General features: G+C 39.5%; 1 protein-coding gene across 6 annotated transcripts in view; it reads left to right on the forward strand.

Moving 5' to 3' along the window:
• The window catches only part of CPLANE1 (ciliogenesis and planar polarity effector complex subunit 1), a 155,384-nt gene extending 148,086 nt beyond the window's left edge, over positions 1-7,298 (forward strand). For 5 of the 6 annotated variants that reach the window (XM_074202095.1, XM_074202099.1, XM_074202098.1 and 2 more), the window contains 2 exons: positions 4,417-4,583; positions 6,608-7,298. In XM_074202095.1, coding sequence (XP_074058196.1) covers positions 4,417-4,583; positions 6,608-6,748 — 308 coding nt within the window. In that variant the 3' untranslated portion in view covers positions 6,749-7,298. Of the gene's footprint in view, positions 1-4,416; positions 4,584-6,607 lie in introns of those variants that run through there. The other variant, XM_074202100.1, reaches the window with a different exon arrangement.
• The last annotated feature ends 2,390 nt before the right edge of the window (positions 7,299-9,688 follow it).

The following is a 9,688-nucleotide window of genomic DNA, read 5'->3' on the forward strand; positions in this document are numbered from 1 at the left end:
TTCTGTGCATTTAAAAAAGTACTTAAGTGACTTTCCTTTATTGGGGGGTGTCAAATTTTCTGCTAGTTTCTCTTTTCCCTCTTACCCAAATTCAAAAAGAAAAGACTAATTACTTAAAGGATACCTTGGTAAGTCAAACAAGTGTCCACATTTACCTCGTGCAAAATGTATGCTCATTTCTGTGCCCTGAATTTGTTAGCCATCTGGCAGGAGATAAGGTAGCATGCCTCATCTGTCATCTGGAGCTTTAAGTTTGTCATTGCATTGCTTAGAGGTCTTCAAAGATCACTGACAGTTGTTTTTTCTCTATAATGTAGTTACTGCTTCCATCAGATGTTCATACACATCTTTCCAAGTTTTTCTGAAACATTTATTATTGTGCAATAATATTCCATTACATTCATATATCAAAATTTTTCATCCATTCTCCCATTGACATGCTTCATTTCCAAAAGTGTTACTATTAATGTTGTCATACATGAGTCTTTATTCTTGTTTAAGAGTACACAAAATACTCCCCCCCCAAAAAAATATAGACTTGCTTGAGTGACAAAGGGGAGAGAAAAAAATTAAAATTAAAAAATAATAGTAATAATTGCAGGTATGGCCAGGTGGAGCAATGGATGGAGCACCAGCCCTGGAGCCAGGAGCACCTGAGCCCATATCTGACCCAGTACACCCAACAATCACCCAGCTGTGTGACTTGGAAGCCACCCCAAACCCACTGCCCTACAAAAACCAAAAAAAGAATAAAAAAGACCCAAAATAAAATAAAATAGTAATAATAGTAGGGGCAGCTGGGTGGTGGATAGAGCACTGGCCCTTGATCCAGGAGCACCCAGGTCCAAATGCAGCCTCAGATACCCAACTATCACCCTGTTATGTGGTCCCAGGCAGGCCACCCAGCCCCATTTGCCCTGCAACCCCCCCTAAAAAAATAATAATAATAATAATAAAAAATGTCCTTCACTCTGTGTTCTAACACCACCAACTCTCTTGTGGGTGGATCACCTTCTTTATGATAAGTCCATCACAAAAGTTACTTCCATATTTTTTCGCCATTACCATTGCTGATCACAACTCTCTCCTTTCTTATTTCTCCACTACCATGTACTATATTTTCTTTCTCCTTTCACTCTGACTCTGCTGTAGGGTCGCTGAATGGCACAACAGAGAGATCCCTGGCCCTGGGGCCAAGAGGCCCCGAGCCCCCATACCACCCCTTAGGACCAGCTTCCATCTGGCCCTATGGTCCTGGACAGGCCATCCAATCCCAGCCCCTTGCAAGAAGTAAAAAAGAAAATGTGTTATATCTGACCACTCTCCCTCCATGGTCCATCCTCTCTTCCTCCATCCTCTCTTCCTCCATTCACATCCCACCCCTTCCCCCTGTCCCCGCCTTTTTCCTTCTTAACTCCAGATGTCTGCACCCCATTGAGTACATATGCTGTTTCCTCTCCTAGCCACCTCTGATGAGAGCGAAGATTCCCTCATTCCCCCTTGCCTTCCCCCACTTCCATATCATTGCAATAGCTCATTGTAATAAAGAAAAATCTTATGAAATATCTTGGTGTATTCCCCCTCTCCTTTTTCTTTCTCCCATTACATTGCCCTTTTTTCTATTGACTCCATTTTTACACCTTATTTTATCTTCGAATTCTGCTTTCTCCTGTGCTTCAACTATAAAAGCTCCCTCTACCTGCTCTATTAACTGAGAAGGTTCATATGAGTATTATCAGTGTCATTTTTCCATACAGGAATACATGCAGTTCATCATCATTAAGTCCCTCATATTTTCCCCCTCTCCTCCCATCTGAGTCCTTCATCTGAAGATCAAACCTTCTGTTCAGCTCTGGCCATTTCAACAGGAACATTTGAAATTCCCCTGGTTCATTGAAAGTCCATCTTTTTCCTGGAAGAGAGCATTCATTTTTGCTGGGTAGCTGATTCTCGGCTGCATTCTAAGCTCTTTTGTCTTCCGGTATATTATATTCCAAGCCCTACGAGCTTCCAGTGCAGTTGCTGCTAAGTCCTGTGAGATCCTGACTGCAGCTCCACGATATTTGAACTGTGTCCTTCTGGCTGCTTGTAATATTTTCTCTTTGACTTGGGAGTTCTGGAACTTGGCTATAATATTCCTAGGGGGTGGGTTTTGGGGATCTCTTTCTCCGGGGGATCGGTGGATTCTCTCCATTTCTATTTTGCCCTCTGCTTCTAGGATATCAGGGCAATTTTCCTGTAGTAATTCTTTGAAAATGATGTCAAGGCTCTTTTCCTGATCATGACTTTCAGGTATTCCAATAATTTTTAAATTATGTTTCCTAAGTCTGTTTTCCATATCAGTTGTTTTTTCAATGAGATGTTTACATTTTCTTCTAATTTTTCATTCTTTTGGTTTTGAAGTATTGATTCCTGATTTCTGATAAATTCATCAATCTCCCTGAATTCTATTCTTTGTCTGAAGGATTTGTTTTCCTGAGAGAGTTTTCTTATCTCTTTTTCCATCTGGCCAATCTTCTCAATAACTTTTTGAACTGTGTTTTATCCATTTGACCTAAGCTGGTTTTTAGCATGCTATTTTCTTCAGCATTCTTTCGGATTTCCTTGACTAAGCTGCTGACTTCATTTTCATGTTTTTTCTGCATCTCGTTTCTTTTCCCAGTTTTTTTCCTAACTCATTTGATTTTCAAAGTATTTTTTGAGCTCTGTCATAGCCTGATCCCAATTTCTGTTTTTCTTGGAGTCTTTAGATGCAGGAGCTTGTGTTTCCTCAACTTCAGACTGAGTATATTGATCCTTCTTGGGATCATAGATAATGTATTTCTCAATAGTGTTCCTCTTATTTGTGTGCTTGCTCATTTTCCCCAGCCTAAGCCTGTTTTGGGGGTGCTTTCTGAGCTTTTGGGACACTCCTACAAGGTTCTCCATGTGTGAGGCTCTGCCCTCCCTCCTGGTCTGTGAATGACCATATGCACGTGGGGCAGGGGCCTGCTGTTCTGTGGGGGGACCCTAGATTGTGATCAGGATGTGAATGTGATCAGAGCCCCAGAGTCCTGTTCCAGGGACAGAGCTAGAGCTGGGCGGTCTTTCTCCACTCCCCTCCCTAGGTTCAATGGGCTCATGCCCTGGGGGCTCCTGCTCACCAGCTCTGCCTGCTTCTGTTTCCTGGATCTGGATTTCCTTGGCCACACTGCTCACTGTGTGCCCTAAGGGCTGGGCTTCATGTGCTCCCTGTGGAGAGGTCCCTCCCCCCTCCCCCCACTGTTCCCCCACTTTGTGCCCGGTGCTCCCCAAGGCATAGGTCAGGTAACTCCCCCTGCTGCTGTGAGCTGCAGCTCCCAGCGCCCTGGGGCTGCCTCCGGGAGGCTGAAGTTCTTTCGCTCTGGTGGGCCACCCCTCCAGCCCCAGGGAGCAGAGCTGTTCTGCTCTTTTCCAGGTTACCTTGAGTAGGAGAACTGCCTCCCTGGGTCCCTCTGTGGGTTCTGTCTCTCGAAAGTTTAGTTAGAGTCCTTAGTTTATAAGTTTTATGAGAGAGTGCCTAAGACAGGATCCTCTCTTGTCGCCATCTTGGCTCCACCCCCGTTGCCATCTTGACTCCACCCCTATAGAATTCTTTAATAGCCTTCCAAGCAATGAATATGAAGATAAATTAATATCATATATTCATTAAGTGATATCAGTATTTGGCACTATGTGGAAAGATATTTTCAAAGATGAAATATGTGAAATAACATTACAGATCATTTGCTATTGATTTTGATAAGGTATTAACTTCATCCAATTAAGCAAAATGTTATTCCACAGAAAATTCATCTCACTAGTAGACTGGTATTACTAAAAATGTATCATTTTTAATTTTGAAATTCATCGATTAAAAAATTGTGGAAATTTGTTTTCTATTCTTATATAAATTCTTACTTTAATATTCTTAGTTTTTGTGTCTTAATCTGCAAACATAAAATATTTACCATTTGATCCTATTCCCAAGACTTTGTTAGTTTCTGCTTGGAAGAATATGCTTAAAAATGTGTTCTAAAGCAATTTTCCAAAAAAAGCCTTTGGAGCAATCTTTCTTTTCCAAGGCAGATCCTTCTTTTGAGCTTGTCTTAGCATGTGTAACAACTCTCCATTTCAGGCCTCTTAATATTTCCTTTAGTTCTTAATTTTTAAGGCAGAAGAGAAAAATAAAAGTTCATCCTTTTTCAGCTTGATACTTGGATAGCTTTTGCCCTAGGATGGCATCATATAGAAGCTACCAAACTCTAAGGAGAACATATTGTGATGTGATTCGAACTGTGGAAAATTGTAGGATGTCTTGGCCCCAAGACTAAATGTCCTAAGAAAGAATCCTAGTATCCATCTCAAAAACATGCCATTGTAGTCAAATGAATAATTTCTGCTTTTTCTCCTTTGAAGACTTTGATTATCCACCTCAAAGAGCCAGTCCAGTAAAAAGTTCTGAAACTATTAAATCCAGAGCTACTGCAGAAGAATATCAGAGGGCACATGATAAAGGGAGTTTCTGGACTATGCCTGAAGGTGTTGACAAGATTCTTTGCAGAATTCCAAATTCTTCCCTTGAGGTAAGAATTATAACTTCAACAGATTTTACAGGAGAGTTGGCTTCAAATTGGATGGGATTGGGATGGGAGAGGTTGAAGTTAATTGAAGCGAAAAGAAGAAACTAACCAGCAATGATACAAAGGTGTGGGTACAAGGATGGGATAAGAAGAATTTTTTCTATCCTTATCCTCTGTAAGATTCTTGTCCTTTCTCAGTTGGATTTCTAGTTTACAAACCCCATCCTCATTTCTTCCCATTATAATAATACCTGAAGCCCCTCTTTTCATCTTTAGTTTCCTAATACTTTTCTCTTTTTGTCATCTTTTGTTCCATGTAGATTATTTTTTCTTTTTTAAAAAAAAATTTTCAAGTCAGTGGAGCTGACTTGCCCAAGGTCACACAGCTAGATGATTATTAAGTGTCTGAGCTTAGATTTGACTCCAGGGCCGGTGCTCTATCCACTGCACCATCTAGCTGACCTTCAATGTGGATTTTTAATATTTCATATATCGGGGTTTTTTCTGCTGTGAAGGCTTTTGCTTTGCATATAAATTTCCCATCTCTTATGTTTGCATCCATACCTTCAGTGTTATTTTCAGCTTAGATTCCTCAACTTTTTACAATTCAATGTCATGAAACTTGCTATTTTGCCTTACAAAAGCTGTTGAATTAGTGTAGTGTGTGTTTGCAGAGAGAACTGTAGTGTATTGAAGTCAGCTATATTCCAAGTGGGTCAAACCATTCTTTTTTATACCAAAAGTTACTTTGCTAGTAAGCAGTTGTCCACAACAGGTCTTAGAAATTAGAATCACTACATTCTTAAATCTGTATAACTTTCCTATAGGCAATCAGATCAAAGCTCAGACCTGTAAATTTTTTTGGTTCTTTTTTTTTGCAAGGCCATGGGGATAAGTATGACTTGCCCAAGGTCACATAGCTAAATAATTATTAAGTGTCTGAGGTCAGATTTGGACTCAGGTCCTCTTACTCCAGGGCTGGTGCTCTATCCACTGCAACACCAAGCTGCCTCTTCAGCTCTGTAAATTTTGTACTTTGTTAATCTTCTTTAAAATATTACATAATCTTATTCCTTATACTAGGAAGATTTCCTTAGACTATTTTGTCTGAAAAAAACAGGCACTCAAAGTACTTACAAGAAGCACAGATAAATAAAATGAAAATTCCAAGTTGTTTGGTCTGAGCTTTGATCTGATTGCCTGTAGGAAAGTTATACAGATGTACCATTTCATGAATAGCACTTGGGAAATTTCAGTAGGAACATAGTTTGGGGTTAGCTTCTCCATGAGGATGACTTAGTCCTCAACCATTTTATTTTCTTTCTTCAGTTCAATGAAAAATTATTACTTATATGCCAGGGATGTAAAGAAAAAGATGAAACAGTATCTGCCCTCAAGGAGCTTATATCTTTTTTCTTTTTGGAGTACCCTGCAAAGGAGCTTAGAATATCCTACTTGGTGTCCAGTACTCATGAATCTTTTTCAGAGAAAGATGGTCATTATGGTGGTTTGTCATAGCAATGATGAAAGTAGGATTACTAACATGTTGAGGTTCCTTTTGGAAATGAGTAGAAGAATCCTGCTGAAACCCTGACCAGAGGCCAGATTAATTGTTCAAGGTAATCCCAGAGGTACTTGTAAAAGGCCTTTTGGTATCTCATAAGTAAGATACCTCTGTTCTGCTTTGTCCCCTATTATAGTGAATGGTATTCAAAACTGCCTCATTTTAAACTAAACTTGGACTCAGGAATTCCAGAAAGACTTCTCAGATTTTCTTTCAGCCAATATTCCTTTTGTAAGTAACCACATCAGAGTAATAATGCTTGTTTGAGGACTTATTAGATGATTTCTAGTCTAACTGCTCTGTCAACCTGAAATGAGATGTGAATAAATAGTAAATTTGATGGGACAGGTCAGATGTCTAATCCAAGTAAGTCATTTAGGGGGGTTTTTTTTGGGTTTTTTTTTTTAGTTTTTCTAAGCTGTCAGGAATGAGACTAACCAAAATTTTCCCCTTTGCTCAATAGGACTTTTCACTTGCTAAAGATGAAGAGTTTCCCATAAACCTCAGTGGCCTGGATAGTGGGTCTGAGAGTACTGGCAGCATCCTCAGCAAGATTGACTGGAGAGCTGTTGATGACATGGTGGCCATGATAGAAAATACGTGAAACAAGTTTTGTCTTTTGGGACAGTATCTGCCCAGGCTGCTCTGAATAAACCAAGATGACTGACTGTAAATAATGACATCTCAAGGAAAGAACCTGAACCACATCAGAGGGATTGGGATTTATTTACATATAAATTAACATCAGGAGAAATTCAATAACAGGATTCCAATTATAGTGCCAATCTCTACATTGTACAAGGATGGCCATACATCATTAACTAAATAATTATATCACGTGAATAAAACATTTTCCTTAAATTATATATTTTTATTGTTTTTCACTGTTAGGAAAGCAGTAGAAATGTTTGCACTACAATACCAGTCAAATTACCAAGGATATGTATAATTTTTAAAGCTTAAACTAAAAATTGGAAGGGCAAAAAATCCAAAATCTCAAGTGAATTAATGGAGAACATGGTCCCAGGGTGGGAGGTAGAGGGGAATAAATGTCAGGCTATTCAGTTAAATGTTCAAAGTAGTTTTAGTCCCCTCTTTAAACTGAACATGTACATAAATAATTTTATCAATAAAGTTTTTTTTTCTGGCCTCTATTATGATTTAAAATAGGTAATATATTTTATATAAATGAACCTGATTTCAATTGCCTATTTGACTACCCAAGATGAAGGGAATTCTGTGAACATCAATAGTTTTATTGGATTGTATTGATTACTATAGCAGAAGTAATTTTGGCATGTCTGAAGTAATTGGGATAAGTTAGTATTTGCTTTGAGCACAGATGTTTCTACTTCACCTGTATTAGAAGAGATAGTGGGAGGTCATTGACCATAGAACAGGAATGCAGTGGTGCCTTTGGACTAGAACTCTCCTAAGTCCTTCAGTAAACATATAAGTAAGCCCTCGTCATAGTAACTGTGAACTACATGGAAGACTTGGAAATAAATCCATTTGCAAAGGCACATATAAAAGTACAATTATAATACACTATAAAGAAGTTAAGCAAATAAAATGGATGTAATGGTAGACTTGTGTGAACAAGACAGACTGAAGTGAGCCAGAACAATTCTGAAAAAATAGCAATAGCCAAAGGGATAGTTAGGATAGACCAGCCCTGACCAAAGAACAAATCATGTGGGTTGCTGTGTCCTGACAAGAGGCATGGACTCAGTGAGTCTGAAGAGCCTAATGGAGGAATTGGTATGTTAACTAACCATTTTTCTCCCTCGGCAGGGAAGAGTAACTGATTGGAAGAAGAAAAAAATAAATGCACATAAAATCTAATTTAAAAATAATGATTAAAATTTGAAGGTATATTTTAGTTAGAATGCATATATATATATATATATATATGCAATATTTATATATATATATTGAAAATTTATCTATAATTGCACTACAATACCAGTCAAATTACCAAGGATATGTATAACTTTTAAAGCTTAAACTAAAGAATTGGAAGGGCAAAAAATCCAAAAACCTTAAGGGAAATGGAGAACATGGTCCCAGGGTAGGAGGGAGAGGGGAATATGTCAGGCTATCATGGCAAGATATGACACATTGAACTCAAAATGTGTCAAGAATATTAAGAGAACCAGGTCAAGTACCTTTCACTATTTTGATTGGTGGGTGGGGCAGGGGAGAGAGTATAGTGTTTCTTTTATTTAATATTCTGATTTTGTACAATTTTTTTAAATACAGTAAAAAAAAAATTCTTGTTTGAGAGTAAACAAAATACCTTCTCCCCCCAAAAAAATATAGACTCGCTTGAGCAATAAAGTAAAGGGGAAAGAAAAAAATTAAAATAAAATAATAGTAATAATAGTAGGTATGGCCAGGTGGCGCAGTGGAAGGAGCACCAGCCCTGGAGCCATGAGCACCCAAGCCCATATCCAGCCCAGTACACCCAACAATCACCCAGCAGTGTGACATGCAAGCCACCCCAACCCCACTGTCCTGCAAAAACCAAAAAAAAGAAAAAAAAGACCTAAAATAAAATAGTAATAGTAGGGGCGGCTGGTTGGCAGACAGAGCATTGGCCCTTGAGCCAGGAACACCAAGGGTCCACATCCGGCCTTAGACACCCAATGATCACCCTGCTATGCAGCCCCAAGCAGGCTACCCAGCCCTATTTGCCCTGCACCCTCCCCCCAAAATAATAATAAAAAATGTGCTTCAGTCTTTGTTTCAACACCAACAACTCTGTCCTGGGTGGAGCACATTCTTTTTTTTTTTTTTTTTTTAGGTTTTTGCAAGGCAAATGGGATTAAGTGACTTGCCCAAGGCCACACAGCTAGATAATTATTAAGTGTCTGAGACCTGATTTGAACCCAGGTACTCCTGATTTCAGGGCCAGTGTTTTACCTACTATGCCACCTAGCTGCCCTGATAACATTCTTTATAAGTCCATCACAAAAGTTACTTCCACATTTTTCCACCATTACCATTGCTGATCACAACTCCCTCCTTTTTTATTTCTCCACTACCATGTACTATATTTTCTCTCTTTTCATTCTGACTCTGCTGTAGGGTATCTGAGTGGCACAGCAGACAGATCCCCGGCCCTGGGGCCAAGAGGCCCTGAGCCCCCATAGCACCCCTTAGGCCCAGCATCCCCCTGGCCCTATGGTCTTGGACAGGCCTTCCAATCCCAGCCCATTGCAAGAAGTAAAAAAGAAAATGTGTTATATCTGACCACTCTCCCCGCATGGTCCATCCTCTCCTCCATCACTCACATCCCCCCCTTCCCCCATTCCCTTCCCCCCTCTCTCTCCTTACTACAGATGCCTATACCCCATTGAGTGTATATACATATATATGCTGTTTCCTCTCCTAGCCACCTCTGATGAGAGAGAAGATTCCCTCATTCCCCCTTGCCTTCTCCCCTTCCATATCATTGCAGTAGCTCATTGTAATAAAGAAAAATCTTATTATATGAAATATCTTGGCCTATTCCCCCCTCTCCTTTTTCTTTCTCCCATTA

The sequence above is a fragment of the Macrotis lagotis genome, chromosome X (genome assembly GCF_037893015.1).
Source record: "Macrotis lagotis isolate mMagLag1 chromosome X, bilby.v1.9.chrom.fasta, whole genome shotgun sequence".
Classification (NCBI taxonomy): Eukaryota; Metazoa; Chordata; class Mammalia; order Peramelemorphia; family Peramelidae; genus Macrotis; species Macrotis lagotis.